The sequence below is a fragment of the Jaculus jaculus genome, chromosome 12 (genome assembly GCF_020740685.1).
Source record: "Jaculus jaculus isolate mJacJac1 chromosome 12, mJacJac1.mat.Y.cur, whole genome shotgun sequence".
In the NCBI taxonomy this organism is placed as follows: Eukaryota; Metazoa; Chordata; class Mammalia; order Rodentia; family Dipodidae; genus Jaculus; species Jaculus jaculus.
Genome location: NC_059113.1, coordinates 8,525,838 through 8,545,517, shown reverse-complemented (window position 1 = coordinate 8,545,517; position 19,680 = coordinate 8,525,838). Strand labels below are relative to the sequence as shown.

Here is a 19,680-nt window from a genome sequence, read left to right as displayed (position 1 = left end):
GAGAACTTATAGATTCTGAAATTTTAAAGGAATAAAATTGCTTATACCAGGTGATATAAAATTAGGACAGTTATCTACTCATTTATAAATTCATATAAATAGTAATTGAATACTGTTAGTGCTGAAAATAATGACACATGATTAAAATTATGTTCATTGAGCTGGCGAGATGGCTTAGAGGTTAAGGTACTTGTCTGTGAAGCCTAAGGACCCAGGTTCAATTCTCCAGAACCCATGTAAGCCAGATGCACATGGTGGCACATACATCTGGAGTTCATTTGCAGTGGCTAGAGGCCCTGGTGTGTCCGTTCTCTCCCTCTCCCTCCCTCCCCCCCCCTCCCAAAAATAAATGGAAATAAAAAATAAATAAAAATATGTTCATGATACCAGATGATGACACCCACTTTCTCACAAATGGATTTAATAATAGTCTTATGAAGTTGTACCTTAAAAACTATAAAAATCTCACCTGTTCAATCATATATTTGAATTATTTTTAGCAATTTTACATAACCATGCAGTCATTGCCACAGTTCAGTTTTAGAACACTTCATTTCAGAAAGATCTTCCAGCCCATTTGCATTAGTCCCCCACTTCCAAGGTCCAGACACCCACTGATCTGCTCTGTCTCTATAATATAATATGTACCTTTTCTAGACATCTCCTGTAAGTGAAATCATAGATGTGATTTTTTGTGTTTGACTTTTGCCAATGTGTGCATACATACATGTCCATGTTGTGTTGTTGGGAACTAATTGAACCCAAGGCCTTGTGCATGCTAGGCAAGCACCTCTCCCATTGAGCCACACCCTCGGTTTTCTTTTTCCTTTTAATTTGAAACAGGGTCTCACTATGTTGCCAAGCTTGGCCTTGCATTGCCATCACTCTAGCCCAGACTGTTCTCCTGCCTCAGATTCTCAAGTAGATGAGATTACAGGCTTGTGCCACCAGGCCCATCTTGCTAACTGGTTGCTTTCATCCCCTGTAATGTGTAATGGTTTGTCCATGTGATATTACATACTTTTATTAAAACATATTTGATTGTATGGACTTACCCAATTCATTTAACCATTCAGTAGTTGACAGAAACTTGAATTATTTACCCTCTTTAATACATAGAAATAAACATGCAATAAATATTACTATGGAAATCTTTACATAGTTGTGTTCTTATTTCTCTTATGAACCTACCTAACATTAGAGTTACTATGTTCTATAATAAATTTATAATTTTCTTTTAAGGAAACTATCAAACACTTCTTCATAGAAGGTATACCCTTTCGTATTCTCTGTAGCTATGTATGTCTCAGATTTTAAAATGAAATTATGAATTTAAAAGAGTTGACTTGCCAGCCGTGGTGGTGCACACCTTTAATCCCAGCACTTGGGAGACAGAGGTAGTAGAATCACTGTGAGTTCTAGGCCATCTTGAAACCGCATTGTGAATTCCAGGTCAGCCTGGGCTAGAGTAAAACCCTACCTCAAAAAACAGACCAAAAAAAAAAAAAAAAAGAGTTGACTTGATTTTCAGTCTAGTACAAACAGAAAGTAGAGGTTTGGTAAGTACCTTTCTCCTCTTTCTGTTTTCTAGAGAAAAACCACACTTTTACACTGTGAAAACCAGTTTCCAGAGCCTTGACTCCATGGAGATCCCTGTTGAAAATGTGACTCTTCAGTGTAGTTCTGTTAAGAATTAGTTATACAAGGAGGATAAATTATTATATACCATTTTAAAGTAGTAATGAAAAAGCCAATATACACTTAGGTACAGAAATATCCTAATATAAATATATCTGTTTCTCCTAGGAGTCCAGAGGAAATGCAAGGGTGGATAAACAAAATTAATTGTGTTGCAGCTGTATTTTCTGCACCACCATTCCCAGCAGCTATTGGCTCTCAGAAGAAGTTTAGTCGCCCACTTTTGCCAGCCACTACAACAAAATTATCTCAGGTAAGCCTTTTTGATTGTGCTTTGTACTTAGGAAAAAGTACTTATTAATTTTATTAATATTTAAAATTATCCATACTTTGAGGACCAATGAGAATCCTTCCCATGTAAGGGAATATTGTACAAATAGGAGAAAATGCAGTATGCCTTAGACATGCTTGTCTTCTTTTTAAGAAAAAATTACAATTTTTGATAGCTGGCTAAGGTTAGAGTAATATCATGGTTTGGTATGAAGCTTTTTATGATTAGTTCATTTGATTGAATGTCTACTGTATGTGGTACTAAGAATATAAAAATATTTCCATGGATTCAATACTCATAGAAAAATAAAACTCTTGGATAATTTCAATTTAAGTTTGCTTCCCCTTTGGGAAGATGTGAATGGAACATTTAGGTTTTTATAAGCTAATAAAAGTATGGTACCAGAACTCTTGTTCCAAATGGATTTGTACAAACTTCCCTTCTATTGTCAGATTCATCTTTCTAAAGATTACCATAGCTCTCTCCTTTAATCTCTCTTCTAAAACCCTACAAATATTAAAACTGTCTGCATTCTCCTCCATGCATTGACTAGTTAAGGATTTTGGAAGCTATTTGACACCACTGTTAAATTCTTATTTTTACAGTAGAAATAGTTTATCTGATGTGATCAACCAGGTTTCAGTATTGAGTAGCGGGTACTTGTAATACAATTTGATAGACTTAAGGGAGGATAAATCCAGAATGCAATGTGGATACAAGGAAGGCTCCACAAGCCTGTGCTAGAGATAGAGGCACTGTGAGATCTAATATGAAGCTTAAAGGATAAGTTTGGGATAAGATACTATAATGATGTAGCAGAGGAGCAGAGGCCCAGGGAAAAAGAGTACTGGGGTGGAGGAATCACACCCAAGTTACTAAATGTAATCTGAGCACAGTCTTGCAGAAAATCAGGAAGTATAGCTCTGCAAAGGTAAACAAAGGCCAAATCCTGAAAGACCTTTCTCTCAATTTGCTATGTTATATCAGGATATGACAAAATAGTTAGCTCATAAAGAAAAAAGTAATCATTCTTACACGTTGGTGTCAGAGAGGCCTAATGTCAAATGCTGCACTGTGACATTGTGAAGGGCATCACCAGGCAAGGGACCACATCAGGGAGCAAAAGAGAGCTGAGGATGTTAAACTTGGATTTATGCTAACTTGATAGCCACCCCACTGGCATGTTGATGGCATTAATACACACATGAGCATGAGTGCTGCATGACCTAATCTCCTTCTCATGGTCCTACCTCCATACTGTCATAATGAAAATTAAATTTCCTCATGAGTGTTTGAGGGGCATTCAAACATTTGTCCCATGTAGGATTTAGGGTGGTTGATAAATCCCTAGTGTCTTTCAGGATAATAGCTATAAACAAGAGAGTAATGTGATCCGATTAGACATTTTAAAAGTATTCTTGTTGGGCTGGAGAGTGGCTTATCAGTTAAGCCCTTGCCTGTGAAGCCTAAGGACCCGGTTCAAGGCTCAATTCCCCAGGACCCACGTTAACCAGATGCACAAGGGGGCACATGCGTCTGGAGTTCGTTTGCAGTGGCTGAAGGCCTGGTGTGCCCATTCTCTCTCTCTTCCCGCCTCCCCCTCCCTCCCTCTCTCTCTCCCTCTCTCTCTCTCTCTCTCTCTCTCTCTCTCTCTCTCTCTCTCTCTCTCCCTCCCTCCCTCTGTCACTTTCAAATAAATAAACATAAAAAATTTAGCCGGGCGTGGTGGTGCACGCCTTTAATCCCAGCACTTGGGAGGCAGAGGTAGGAGGATCGCCGTGAGTTCGAGGCCACCCTGAGACTACATAGTGAATTCCAGGTCAGCCTGAGCCAGAGTGAGACCCTGCCTTGAAAAACCAAAAAAAAAAAAAAAAATTAAAAAAATTATTCTTGTTATAATGCAAATGTTAAAAGAAGATACTAATAGAAGCAGAAAACTTTTGATGGAACCTCCGTTAATCCACAGGAGAGTAAATTCAGTGGGTAGATGTGAAAGTACTTAATGGATCTTGAGTGTGAAGAATGGATAGTTCCAGTAGCTGGTTGAGGTGGGAAGAAGATGGGGCAGCTAGGAGCTGTGCATGTGACATTTGGAGCCTTCCTCACCTCCTGGTTTCCTCACTGTCGCTTCTTCACAGTCCTTTCCTAGATCTTTTCTTTCTTTTTTTTTTTTAATGAGAGAGAAAAAATGGTGTGCCAGGGCCTCTAGCCACTGCATTCAGAGCTCAGTCATGTGTGCCACCTGGTGCACATGTGTCATCTTGTGCATCTGGCTTACATGGGTTCTAGTGAGATAAACCTGGGTCCTTAGGCCTGTCAGGCAAGCACCTTAACTGCTAAGCCGTCTTTCCAACCCTGTCCTGGGCCTTTGTCTTGGGTCTTTCTTCTCCTGATGCTGCAGTGCCCAAACATGAAGCAGACCGAGGTGCTTCAGAGATAATTTCTATAAAATATTTAGGTAGAACTAACCAAATGTGGAATGAACATCTATGGTAAGAAAAGTAGTCAAAGAGTTAGGAAGATTAAGACAAAGAAAAAAAATAACTCTACTATTAGATAGCAGGGAAGTCAGCAGGTAAACTTGGAGTGATTGGGACAAGGAATTTGATAAGGAGATGGGAAGGAAAGGAGCTTACACAAATCTTACCACAATTTATTTAAAAAAATAAATAAACAGACATAAAGCAGAAAGAGCATTAGTAAGAAAAGAAGAAGTATGGCTCCAGAAAAGATTGTTTTGGTTTATTTGTTCACTTATGATTTATATTGGCTATATTGGATATTCACTACATAACCATTACTATCACTGTGTAGGTCATATACAACTAAGAATCTATTACAAGTAGAACAATCCAACTTAGGAGGAGTGACATTTAATTTTCCAAGATAATAAATGTATAAAGTGGGATGTTACCATATGTCCTCTGGGGTCAGAGTCCACCCCATTCCTGCTGAGAACCACTGGTTTTCCTCAGTGACTCCGAATCTGTGAGCTGGGCCAGCCATCCTTTCTCCGTGCACCCTCAACCTGACCATGACACTTTTCAGTGGCAGCGTCTCTTCGTAATTTCAATTTGTAAAATACAAATCAAATATGTGAGCACCCTGCTGGAAAAAAAAAAAAAAAAAAAAAGCTAAACAGCAATGGGAAAAAGTAAAGGTTCAATTGAAAGACTATTTGGTACTTTTAAGACACACTGTTCATCACCCTGTCATTTGAGAGCTCTTCTTTAATTTGTTCTTGTCTTCTGGCCAAAACATATTAGCCTGAATTATTAAAAGGGATGACTGCAGTGCCTTGCTTCTGCCTGAGCAGCTCTGCCGTGTGGGAGTCACCTTCTCTGTTGTTTGCAAGGCAGTATTGCCAGGACACATTTTTCTTCTTGTGGGGCGTGTAGAGAGACTACTTTGAAAATTCAAGTTTTTTCACCCTCCTTCGGGCTTAGCTTCCCAAACTTAGCCTGTGTCTGTTGGTCCCCTTCAAGATCTGTTAAAGATTGTCATATATGCCCTCCAAAGCAGTTGTTTTCAAACTTGGATGTGTACAGAATTTTATGGAAACCTGTATCATATGCCTAGCTCCCAGCTCTGCCCAGTGCTTCAGAGGACAGATGAACTAGGAATTGTATGTGTCTCATGTACCCAGTGGACTGGCCAGAAAGGGCTGAAGGTGGTACCTAGACCCACTGCAGTTAATAACTTCACCTGTATTGGGTCTGTCACCACTTCTCTGGAAACTTGTATCTTGTGATGTCACCATTTCTCCTATTTAATCTTATTTTCGTCTTTGATTCCCAGCCTGTTTTCTTATAAAAGTTTGAAATGTTGATTGTCATTAAAGATCGAATAGTAGGTGTGAAGAGCTTGAGGCCAGACCACACAGTAGATGAACACTGAACCTTTATCTCCTTCCCTCAGAGAAGCAGCCACCCTTTGGTCAGTGCTGGGCCTTGAACCCAGGACCTCTTATATGCCAGACAAGCCCGCCCCATGGAGCTGCATCCCTCGTCCACTCTTACTTTAGCCCATGGTTGACTGCAGGTGGTGGTGCTAAGGCACAGATAGATGAGGGAAGAATAATTGGAGTGTACATATATGTGGCATTGTCTACACGGTTCCCTTTGACCCTAGGTATGTACATTATCACACAGGAGATGACTACTGTCATCCACAGCCTAACAGTAAAGTTTTAGGTTGTCCTGACATAGTCAAAACCACCTCAGTCTGATGGGAAAGCTTCTTCAGGTTCCTTCTGGTAACCGTGGGACCGTCCCGGTCTGCAGCAGGAACAGAGGGCTGGGCACAATTATTTGAGTTTGGGCAGCCATGAGATCATTTTTATGAACATAAAAAATTTTAAAGTAATGCTAATAGCATGTAGTTGAGTCATTCATGACTTTATTCTTATTCATGGGTGACCCTCATTGGCCTTATTCCCCTCTCCTTTTGTATAAATAACGTGTTAACATAAATATGTATATGATGTGTGCTTTTTGTTCTAAAATATGTCTTTTTAAATTGAAAAAAATACCTAATATTCTTAATTTTATTTCTTTATATTGAATGGCCTCTTTATTATTATTTCTATTATCATTATTATTGTTATCATTTAGAATTTAAAAAGAAAATGCAGGAAGCTGTATTTTACAGAAAGTACAACAATTATAAGTATAAACACAATACAATACATGGTTTGTTAATAAATCCATATTACTTAATTTGTTAAAGACTTAAATCATAATATAGGTTTAGAAGATAACTTTAAAATTGTAGTAAGCATAAACAAATATTAAGTCAAAACTATAGAGATGAATTATTTTAAGTATATTGTAAGCCTGATTTTAGAAATTTAGTATTATTTTAGTGTTTATCCATATACTTTTTGAACTTCAATGACCATATGTTTACTTACACATAAAGACAAACTACATGAAATAGAAACACAAAAACAACAGAATAGTAAGTGGCTAGTCATAAAGAACATAGTTGATGTTTCATTTATATCTGTACTCACTTATGAGTCAATGTTATTGTATCAGTAATATAGACAGTAAATATCACCTTTAGCCACATAAGCCAAATAAATCCTATAGTTTTTAAATTTTTATTTGTCAGTTTTAAATCAAATAACTATTTAATTATATTTTTATAACACTAAGTAATCTTAGGGCAACAGCTATGAGAAGTTAGAAGTGACATATTTTTGTTTGTCTTTAGGAAAACTATGACACTGAGGGAGGACAATGGAAGGGAACAGTTGCAACTCAGTTGTCTTGGGATCCTCACTTCTCCATCCATTATGGAGTGTTAATAGCTGTATTGCTGTTACTATTACTGTAGGCCTTGTATCACTGTACTGTTTTGTGTTAAAGTTCCAGTAGCTACCTGACCAAGGTATTTTTTGTCACAAAATGGCTTTATGTTATATAGAGAGAAAAAAATAAAATGTCATACAATACCGCTCCCCAAGGTGAAGGCATTTGTCCATGAGAAAAAGGATAAAATCTTGAAACAGAAACCATTATGTACTGAGGGCCAGTCTAAGCAATTAAGACTTTTTGTGAAATTAGAATTGAGACAGTAATTTACAGAATAAAATCTTAATTAAGATTGATTATAGTTACTGTGTAAAATTTTTAATTACGTGAACTTTTAAAAGGAATTTGGACTAAGCAACTTTAAGTGTATGGCTGTTTACTTTAAAAAATAAACAAGAAATCAGACTTCCCATATAAATCAACTCTTGTTATTGGACAATAGTTTGTTAACTGGAAAACATTATGGATACATTTCCATAATCCTTGTTTTAAAATATTGGTGCAACCTTGTATATTGTATGTAGATAGTTTTATAAAGCCATTGATTATTATAGCAGGTAATTTGATGTAAAGATTGTATTTAATATATGAAAGTCCAATAAACCTAAACATTTAAATTAAACTAATTGTTAATGAAAAACTTACCAACACATAATTTGTAAAAAAATCTATATTCATGGTAGTAAAAAAATCTTAAATTAAGGCACAAATGCAGTATAAACCCCATTGAAATTATTTTAAGATAATTTATATTTTAAATAATGTATATTTCTTTTTATGTTTGTTAATATAATGTCTGCCATTGAAAAATCACAAAGAAATGCATTATAGAACTACTGAAATAATGTACCTCACAAAATGTTTTCTTTTTTTGTTGTTTGTTTGTTTTTGTTTTTGTTTTTGTTTTTTGAGGTAGGGTCTCGCTTTAGCCGAGGCTGACCTGAAATTCACTATGGAGTCTCAGGGTACCTCAAACTCACGGAGATCCTCCTCTTGTAGGGATTAAAGCCTGTGCTAGAACATATTATATATCTGGCTATTTTTTGATCTTTAATCTTAAATCTATACCGTAGACAGATATGACTGAGCAGACAATAAAACAGAAAAGTTAGACCACATACAAAAGTTTTAAAGAAATGTACAGATAAACAGGCAATAATTTTTATATATTAATGTTACATTGTAAGTTAAAATTAATCTGTAAAAGTTAAGACATTAACTTAAGACTTAACAAAAAAAGCCATTTTGTACATATCAATAGGTTTACCCAGATTTTTAATGTCATTGTCCTCTAGAATTATATCTTCTATATCCCCACTGAGAAAATGAATAACATTTTAAAAAGCACATAAAATGAAATTTTACATTTGGTACTTGCATATGCATCATGAAAAAGAAATCCAATGTAATCAATCTAATTAAAGCACCTTTAGTATAGATTTCCAAGTATTTTTGTTACCTGTGATCATTAAAAAATGAAATATGAGCCGGGCGTGTTGGCGCACGCCTTTAATCCCAGCACTCGGGAGGCAGAGGTAGGAGGATCTTTGAGAGTTCGAGGCCACCCTGAGATTACATAGTGAATTCCAGGTCAGCCTGAGCCAGAGTGAGACCCTACCTCAAAAAACCAAAAAAAAAAAAAAAAGAAATATAATTGTTGTAATAGCTGTTTTGGAAAGAAATTATCATCAAAATTTATGCATCAATTTTAATATCTATAGCTTAAACAAACTTTTGTCTCATGATTCCAATGAATATTACATTGCTCAAAAAGTAGCACTTATGGTTTTATAAAGCATTCAGTAATTTCAAAAATAGCATTTTTATAGATTTTTAAGAAATTAAGTTTATAAATTCATACTTATAAATTCTTTTACTATATCACCAAAACATTCACATTCAAACACATTCACACTTAAATTAGTATACCTAAAATATATTAAAAACAAAATTAAGAATAATAAAAAGTTGAGCTGGAGAGATGACTTAGCAGTTAAGGTGCTTGCCTGCAAAGCCTAAGAACTCATGTTCATATCTCCAGGTCCCACATAGCCAGACACAGTGACACAAGTGTGCAATGTTGCACATGCGCACAAGGGGGCACATGTGTCTTGAGTTCATTTGCAGCATGCTGAAGGTCCTAGTGTGCCCATTCTCTCTCTCAAAAATAAAACAAAAAATTTTAAAATTAAAAAATAAAAGGTTTAGGAGGCAGGCATGGTGGTGCACACCTTGCTCCCAGCACTCGGGAGGCAGAGGTGGGAGAATCACTGTGAGTTCAAGGCCACCCTGAGACTACCTAGTTAATTCCTGGTCAGCCTGAGCTAGATTTAGACCCTACCTCAGGAAACCAAAAAACAAGTTTTAAATAAAAGAATAAGAAATTGAAGCTGCCACAAGTTTTATGTATTTTGAATATTACATTATTCTCCTTTCTTTTGACATGCCAACATACTAAAACAAACATAAAAACATCATGGGCACACATGAAAAATACATAAACCCTAGATGTATCTTAAGAAAATTAAATTACAACTTTATGTCTTTTGACATAACATAACAATAATATAACATAATAGATCACAATAACATAACATAATAACAATAACATAATAGATCACTGGTACTGGTACGTATGTAGATCTACAGCAGATAATTATCCATTTGTTTTTGAGTGCTAAACAGCAAAGAAAAACTTTGCACTGGGGCACACAGTGGGATATTGCCATTCATTTATAAGGAGGCATGTAATCTTGTCATTTTTAGCAACATAAATGGACTTGCAATGCACTATTATATTAAATGAAATAAGGCAGGCACAGAAAAACAAGGATCATATGTGTCACATGTGGAAATTTTAAAAAGCTTATCTAAATGTAAAATAGTGATTACCCAAGATTAGAAAAGTACTGGTAGATAGATGGAAGCTGGATTTGATCATTGTGTGTATATTTAATCCTATCAATGTACACAACCAATACATATTAATCAAAATTTAAATTTTAAATCAGGTGCTCTGAAATTTATTTATAATCTAAGCTACTTGGGAGGCAAAGTCAGGAGAACTACTTATGCCTAGGGGTTCAAGGTCAACCTAGGCAATATAGCAAACCCCATATAAAAGATAAATTATTTAATAGATTTTAAAAAATAAAATATAAAATAAAAATTAAATCTCATTTGAAACTTTATGTGGACAATAATTATATATATTTATGACACAGTGTATTTATTTATTTATTTTTATTTGAGAGAGAGAGTCAGAGAGAGAAAGAATGGGTGTGCCAGGGCCTCCAGCCACTGCAAACAAACTCCAGCCACATCTGCCACCTTGTGTATCTGGCCTACATGGGTCCTGGGGAATCAAACAAAGGTCCCTTGACTTTGCAGGCAAGCACCTTAACCACTAAGCAACCTCTCCAGCCCCTAGAGTATATTTTTGATGCAAGGTTTTGGGGACAGGAGGGGTTCCCCAAGTTTATGAACCCCAACTTTGAGCCCTGTTGTATTTTAAATAAATAATTGATAAAATGAACTAAAGCAGGATAAATTATGAATTATTGAGTTTATTTAGGGAGAAATTACAATTTATGGGTTTTTTTTTAAGGGAAATTGGGATCTAGAAAGAAGGCTAGAGCAGAGTCATGAGCACATGGGACGTGGATTGCACACTTATGGAAAACAAAGCACAGTCCATGAGATTCACTTAAGAGAAAATGAGGCTTTTAGGAGATTAACATATGGAAGAATTTAGATGCTTGTGCAGGGAGATTTAGAAGGAACACCCTAAGCCTTCACCCTGAGTTTCCTCATGGAGGAAAGAAAAAGGACACATGGTGGTGACTTAAGGAAGAATAGTGGAGAGAAAATAATTCTGATCTGTAATAAGTAGTAAAGATTGTTATACCCATGGTTACCCCAAGTTTAGAGCAACTATACAGGTAACAGGCCTAGTAGAGAAAGCACCCATGTGTTAGATCTGGAGTGTAAGGAAAATATACATGTAGATTCAGAGACCAGAGAAAAATTATGCATGAAATTAAAGTGAAAAGTTACCCCACACTAGAAATCAGAAGCAAGCAGAAAAGCCATCCAGACCAAGAAGTAGCATACGGTTCCCACCCCAGCCCCACTGCCTGCACAGCCAAGGCTGGGTGACAGGGGAAGCCACTCTCATGTACCCAAGCAGAGATGAGAGGGAATCTAGAGAGTGACTGGACGAAGGCCACAGCCTTGATAGTATAGGAAGTGTATTCTTTCCTTAGCTTCAAGTATGTAAGGGGACCCTAATTAGTTTGTAGATTTGGAGGGTGGACCCTAGGGCCAACCCACCTGGGCTGTCCATGTAGGTAGAATGTTAGCCTGTGGGCAGCAGGGGGAACTGGAGATCAGTCTTGATCAAACACAAGTTCCATGCCTGCCAAGAGTTCCATTCTTGTGCCATGGCAAGGTAGCATGTGGGGTGGCATCTCTTGGTTCTCTCTGGGCCTTAATTTCTAACTGAAACTGTCTAAAAGAGCTAGCTTTCTCCTATTCACCTTCAGTGTTCATATATGTACATGTTGTGAAGTGATTAAACCAAGTGATTAATGTATATTCCAGTTTACATAATCATTTTTTTGTGTGTGTGTTGGAAACACTTGAAGTCTCTTTTAACAAGTTTTAAATGTTGAAAAGATCATTAATAATTATAATTACCATGATGTACCACAGAATTCTGGAACTTATTCTTCCTGCCTGAAGTCTTACGTTCTTTTACCAGCATCTCCCCAGTGTCTCTGACCCCCAACCTCTATAGCTACTACTGCACTGTCTGGTGTAATGAGCTCATCTTTGCTGTGTCTCACACAGTTGAAATCATTTGTCTTTCTGTCCTAACCTTCTTTTACTTAACACAGTGTCCTTCAAGTCCACTCATGTGTCCGTGCTGTAGCGTATGATCAGAATTTCCTTAAAGCTGAATAGTACTCTAATGAGCACATACAACATGTTTTCCTTATCCACATCTTTTTTGTTGCAAACTTAGGATATGTCCATATATTGGTGATTATGAATAATTCTACAGTAATCACTGGTAGAGCAATATTTTTGAGATGATTTCATTTGCTTTTATGTATACACAGAGAATTGGGGTGACTGAAATATATGGTAATTTTATTTTTATTTTTTCAAGGAACTCCCATTCAGTTTTCCATAATGTTTGTCCCGATTCATATTCACATATCTGAAGCCTGGAAATCCAATATCAGAGTGCCATATCTGTCTCTGAAATAGTACTCTTCCCCGAACACACACACACACACACACACACTTTGGTCTATATCGAGGCATCAGGCCCAACTCAGGCCCAACCCTAATGATCTCATTAAACTTAATTCCTTTCATATGGGCTCCATATTTAAGTACAGCTACATGGGGGTTAGGGATTCAACATACGAGTCTTAGAAAAACATATTCATCTTTAACAATATCTAATATCCTAGGAAAACATAATAGATGAATGAAAACCTATAAAGAAATCTTCCTGAAAACTTTTGTTGATGTTCAAACATTATTAGGCAATAGGTATGACAATGTATAGCCCTTTTATTTCATCCTTATTTATTCTGAGTAGTTAGCTATAGCTGGCATTTTAACAGATGAATAGTGTCATCGTCCACTCACTCATTCCACATGTTCCTGCTATCTCTTTGTTCATTTTGCACTCATGGAATCCACTTGGTTTTCTACTTGTTCTTGTTTAGTTTTTAAGATGTGCACTATTACAGGAATCCCTAAGATATATGGGAATCTTACATTTTCTGAATGTCTTTTTAAAATTTAAAATGCTAATTATGCTATATAATCTTAATTTGGTATCAAATATTATTATTTTCCTGGTTGTTTTTAAAATTACTCCATTTCCCTATAAATATTTTATATTTGAAAATTAGGCTTGTGTTACACAAAGCATATTTATTACTCATTTTGATCAGTTCCTCTTCATTTGCCATCCATTTATTTTGCCTTGCACATGTGAAATTTATGCTTCATTTGCATAATTTGCATGGGAAAGTAGAATAGTAAGTAGTTATAGAATAGTAAGAATGTAAAATTCCAGTATCTTTGTTCCAAGAATGTTTAAAGCTACTGAGTTTAGTATTACCTGCTTGCAGCCCCAGCATTCAATAGGTGGAGGCAAGAAGATCGAGAATGAGTTCGAAGCCTTGTACATAATAAGACCTTGTCTAAAAACACAAAAGGGAAAAACAAAAAGAATGGATGCTTAAATATGCAGTGACAAGGGGTTCAGTAGATATCGTTTTAGGTACAGTGTTGCTAAGGTGGCATAAATGGTCCCTAGAATAAAAATGCTGTGACCTAAGACCAGCCATATTGCACTGGTATGTGGAGTATTAGTCCTGCATGGGCACTAGTCACTAAGTGTTGAGTTGAATGACTACTTGGGTCAATGAAGTGGAAAGAAGTGAGAGTCTCTACTACCTGGGAGGGAAAAGCAGAGCTGGTTGCATATTGGAAATTTCATCTGATAGGTTTCAGAGTACTTTTTGTGACTCTCTTCATCTCAAACAGGAAAGCATCATGTACATAGAAGCTCATTATGATAGAAACTGACATCTTTGCTGAGTGGGCATGGAATGAAAAACCAAGTTGTATGACTCTCAGGATAGGTACTAAGTTTCCCAGCTCCTGACTTGCCTGTGAGGGCTTCTCTTAACAAACCTGTCCCCCACACGGTGACAGTTACAGCTGATCAAGAGCTTACAAGCCATCTGATTTTGTAGCAAGGCACTAAGTAGGGAAGCTGGCCTCCATTGCCATCCTTAGAAGGAATATGCCAACACGGGCATGAGAAAGTTGGAAAGACTAGGGCCAGAAGCACACTGGACTATTTTGAAAAGGTCATTCAACAAAGAATTTTAAACTACTCTATAGTTTCATGACGATTTTCACAGTAAACTATTTACTAAATAATTTGCACACTTAATTATTTCCTGCAGGAGGAACAGCTGAAATCTCATGAAAGCAAGCTAAAGCAGATCACCACTGAGCTGGCTGAGCATCGCTCATATCCCCCCGACAAGAAGGTCAAAGCCAAGGACATTGATGAATATAAGCTCAAAGATCATTATTTGGAGTTTGAGGTATGCCAAAATGTGAACATGTACTTATCTCATGGCTTGCCCATAAGACAAACAGCTCTTAATACTTATTATAATGGTGGAAAGCTTGCCTTGTCCTGGCTCCAACTTAGGACCTCCTAGCAAGGCACTGGTTCTAGTGTTCCCTCTTGCTTGTGATCCTATTTAAGCCCCAAACATCAAAGACCAATTGTCAAGTTTATGCACTTCAAACAAATAGCCTCCTGGTTGGACCAGTTTGTACCTGTTGTGAGGTTTAAAAAAAGAACAGCAAGAGAGGGCTGTGCCAGGGCGGACAGCAGCTTCCTATGTCTCTGACACCTGTCAAAACAAGTACAGTGCAGGAGATGAACTACAGAATGACAGGAGGCACCATCATTGTCCTGTACCCTCATGTTGTTAGTGACAACCACCACCACTAACTGCCTTGCCCTTCAGAAGGGGATGGATAAACGAACGATGGCACATCCGTATTTGACTGTGAAAGTGAGAATTAGAAAGAATGTTGAGGATCCAAGAGCTGTGGTATGGAAAGGCAGCAGAAAAAAAAAAAAGTCAAGAGCAATATATTATCCCCCTGTTTGCTTTGTTAAGGTTTCTCCCAAATTAATGCCAGGGTCTTCCAACTCTTTTTTTTAGCCATCACATTCAGATCTTTAAAATGTCTTTCTCAAACAAAAAGAAAGGAAAGGGGAGAGGAGGGGAGGGGAAGGGAAGGGAAGGGAAGGGAAGGGAAGGGAAGGGAAGGGAAGGGAAGGGAAGGGAAGGGAAGGGAAGGGAAGGGAAGGGAAGGGAAGGGAAGGGAAGGGAAGGGAAGGGAAGGGAAGGGAAGGGAAGGGAAGGGAAGGGAAGGGAAGGGAAGGGAAGGGAAGGAAAGGGCAAGGTCCAAAGAGTATCCATTTTTAACATTATGATTTTCCATTATCTTTGGTTAAGGCTTCTAGAGCTATTCTGCCTTTCATGTCCTTCATTCTCCTCCTACCGTCCTGTTTCCCCATGATATTAGCACTCAAATCCCAGCTTGCCTCTGCAGTGTCTTCTCTTACCATAGTCAGTGCACATGTGCATTCTCCCTCGTATCTCACACCTGTCTTTTCCCCTTACCACACCAGTGCACATGTGTGTTCTCCCTCGTGTCTCACACCTGTCTTCTCTCACCACGGCCAGTGCAGGGGTGCCCACTTCGTCGTGTGGCACACCTGTCTTCTGCTCTTACCACAGCCAGTGCAGGGGTGCCCTCTCCATGTCCCTCAGGGCTGCCTTCCTCATGTCTCACTTAAAACTGAATGTTGATTCCTGCTTTCTGTCTTCCTTTGATATCCTTTGCTCTTGTTTTTCTGAGGCTTAGCCTAAATGAAGGCTTTGTCCTATTCAAAAATTGTCCTATGTTCCCTTACTGCCCCCCCACCACCACCAATTTGCCTTGTCAGTAAAGTCCCAGGCCTCAGTCCAATAGGATTCACCTACCTTTCCTGTCCACACAGATCATCTCCACAACTCTCCTATCTTCCACTATCAGATATTTGTTCCCTGTCCCTACACACTTGTATTCCTTGGTTGATGTTCATGTACTTTCTTCTGCCTTAAATGCTCTTTCTGTCTTGTTTATTTCCTTAAAATCCTGCTCCCTTTTCAAATTACCAATCAAATTTCTTCTATGAAAAGCCCGGTCTAAACTTCCCAGCATACGTGTGTAGTCTCTCTCCCCTTTTGTTCTCCCCTCTTGTTTGTGATAATATTTAAGCACCCTCCCATCCTCTCTTCTCCCTCTCTCATTGCACCAAACTTCCCTAATAAAGCTGTAATCTAAAGGTCTTCTCAACTGTTTCTCATTGAACCACCCTGTTCTCACACTCCTCTTTCTTCCCTCTCTTTCTTACTCTTTCCCTCTCTCTCTCTTTCTTCCTCTCTAGCTCTGTTAAAAGTAATCTTCATTAGCAGTGTGGCATTAGATTTAAATAGAGTCCTTGCACTGCAGGTCCATACTGTATTCTTCTCCATGGTCAAGCAAATCCTTGCTTTGCTCAGATGACTGTTCCAGAAAGACCTCTTTTATTAAAGGTAAAATTTTGCTGACAAAACTACAGAAGATGCTTCAGCTAGAATAATACCAAGAAAATCACAAAATCAGCAGTTAGTCTTTGGCCGGCCTTGTTCAGTCCTGGGAAATGGGAGTTGTCAAAAAGCAATTGTGATTCCTCACACTTCTGAAGGAGCTTTAAGCCATAGGCTGCTTTTGTTTCACACATTCTAATTAAATTCCCCAACACCTCCCTCCCCTGCTTCTGCCACTCAGCCCACACTTTGAACCCTTGACTCTTGAGGGAAAGAACCTGTCACCAGGAAGTGAGGCAGGGTCAAGTTCATAGCAAGGTTTTCACTTCTGGACAAAGGCCTTGCTTATGGGTCTTCTATGGGGCCCAATTCCTGAAAGTGGAGCACAGCAAGAGCAAGCATTTTCATTTCCTGACACAAGTGAGACCAGCTTCGGGGAAATTAAGTCTTGCTCTTATCAAATTGTCTCCTCAAGAAGCTTGAAGATTACATTTCAGGTCTCTCAGCTCATTAAAGTCAGACTCACACTAATCCATCAGGTGTGTTGGATTATCTGTCAGGCCGAATGCACCTGTGAGCAGAAAGGTAAAACAGGGCATCACTGGTGTGGATGTCATCTAAAAAGGAATGCTTTTGACAAGTGAGTATTGTGTTTCACCAACTCAAAGACAATGCAAGTAGGGCATCACAGAGAGTCTACTTTACTACGAGTTCAGCCACGTTAATCGGTCTCCTGGGAATGCTTGTGGAGGTCTGGCATAGCATCTTTTACTTTATAGCATCAGTCTCTGAGTGAGTCACGTCATTCCCTGAATAGAAGGCAGAGAGCTATTGGCCAGTGTGTGTATTTGTTTACAGCTCTGTCCTCAGACCTGTGAATGTTGACTATTCCTTTAATACTCAGTTGAGTAGCTCAATGAAATGTTACATTTTGTATAAAAGACACCATCCGAGATAGTGATTCTCTAAGGAAGCATAATGTGCATTCTTCTCCGGGGGCAGAAGCTCACATGACAGCAAATCAGATAGGCAGGTGGAGGAGGGCACCCGGAGGGGGGGCTCTCAGCCAGCCAGCGAGGGGCGGAGGGAGCTCACGCCAGCTGTGTTCGCACACATGGGAACTGCAGGCAGCCTGGTGCTCTCGCCTGCTGGCCATCAATGAGAAGCCTCCCTTGGCTGCAGAGCAATTCTTGTCATTTTCACAAGTCTCTAGGCAGAATGAAATTAAGTTGTTGGTGATAGCACTAGGAATGTTCCTACAGTTATGCATTTCATTTGGTTTTATCCCAAGTTGCTTTGAATACAAACAATTCTTCATGGTGAGCCAAATTCACAGCTCTTTCTATGCCTAAGGAATCCTCCAAATCCTCATTTATAGCAAATAATTAGAAATTAAAAAAAAAAAAAAGGTAGCCTCAAGGACTTAAAAAAGAAATCTATAGGAAGTAAGGAAACTATTAGAAAAGGATTCATTTTTACATAAAGCACCACAGTTCATTCAGAATGGGCTATAATTAACTAAATATAATTAAATATAACTAAATAACTAACAACTAAATATAATTAACTAAACCTGCAATTCTCTTGATGGGAAGGGTCCCATCACACTATGACAATTTTCCTAGATGAGTTTGCCTAGAAAATTCACCTTTGAAAGAAGGTGATCACACACCACAAATTTGCTCTGAGAGAAGCTTGCTTATTTCCCAGTTTCATAAAGTAAATACTAGCAATAGCTTCATAATCTTATAATGAACTGGTTTCTACTTTATTTATGTCCACTTATTTTAAAGTATTTACATTAATTTCCAAGCTTTTGGTACATTTGGGACTTAATCAGCATCTTTAATAGATGGATTACTTGTTGCTGACTTAAAAACGTATTAAGCCCCACCCAGCCAGTTGAGACAGAACAGGTTGAGCTATATGGGAAAGTGCCTGAAGGAAAAGCACCCCTAAAGAATTTCGAAGGCGTCACCCTTTGCCTCAGTATTTTGGCTTTGTTTCTTCATCCATGAAAACCAACAAAAATTATAAAGTGAGGATGTTCTTTATTCCAAGATATTTCTTAGGAAACACTTAAGACGTTCACTATAGATCAAGTACTCATCCTTACATAGAACTGAGTAGAGAGAGGAGGAAGAGAGCAGTGTGACCATCTTAAAGGTGGCTGGGCTGAGAGACTTTTAACTGAAGAGGGTTTTAAGGAGGTCAGATTGACCCCAGACTTCCAAGAGTCATTGTAGAGCACCTGCAAAATTGTGGCCAACACATGTGCCTTAATCATTAGTGCCAGCAGACCTGATATGAGTGTGTTTTCTTTGAATATCACTGGTTGTATTTGCTTTGTTTGAAATTTGAGTTCATTTTGACAAGTCTATCTTCTCTTTCCAGCACTGTTCTCTATCATATCATATCATATCAGGTAACTGTATTAATGGCCTGGCCCCTGAATTTGCATATAAAAACCTGTATTCTTCATTCAAGGAGGACATGAATTTTGGAATGTTGTCATTTGAAGGAGGCCCCCAAAGTTTCTGGGTTGAACACTTAATTCCCTTTGTAGTAATGTTGTGAGTGGGACCTAATAAGATCTAATTTGGTTATGGAGGGCTCTGCTGTCACAAGTGGAGTAATGACATGATCTAGAGAGCAGGTTAGTTACCATGAGAATGAGTTCCTTCATCTTTGCTCTCTTGTGCCCTTTTCACTTTCTGCCATCAGATAAAAGGAGAAGATGGCCCTTGGCCAATGCCAGGACCATGCTCTTAGATTTCCCAGCCTCTAGCAGAACCATAAGTCAAAGTAATTACTGTTCTTTAAAAGTTACCCACTTTTGAGTATTCGGTTTAAAGCAGCACACAATGGATGAAAACATATTCCTTTATGGTTAAAAGGAGGATATTTGAAGGTTTATGTGTTTTCAAAGTCTAATCAAGGAGGTAAAAGAAAGTCAAATTTCCTTGTGAGTGACACAAACACGGAGAAGCTTCCTTGACTTAGGTTCAGCTAAGTGCCCACTCCAAAATTGTGACCCAGAGTAGTGTGTGCTTATGACTTAACTCAGAGCGCCCACACTGGCCACATGCCAAGAAAGTCAATTTTAGAAACATCATACATCTACTATAACAAGGCAGAGCAATGTCTTAAGTCAGAATATTTTAGATCTGAAAATCTGGGATAGTCTTGAAGCAAG

The 19,680-nt window shown here is 38.1% G+C and overlaps 1 protein-coding gene across 2 annotated transcripts in view; it reads left to right on the top strand.

The window, feature by feature from the left end:
• Positions 1-19,680, top strand: part of Psd3 (pleckstrin and Sec7 domain containing 3) — a 352,155-nt gene that overhangs the window by 308,113 nt on the left and 24,362 nt on the right. For both annotated transcript variants that reach the window (XM_045131244.1, XM_004669696.2), the window contains 2 exons: positions 1,807-1,951; positions 14,289-14,432. In XM_045131244.1, the coding sequence (XP_044987179.1) occupies positions 1,807-1,951; positions 14,289-14,432 (289 nt within the window). The remainder of the gene's footprint in view (positions 1-1,806; positions 1,952-14,288; positions 14,433-19,680) is intronic.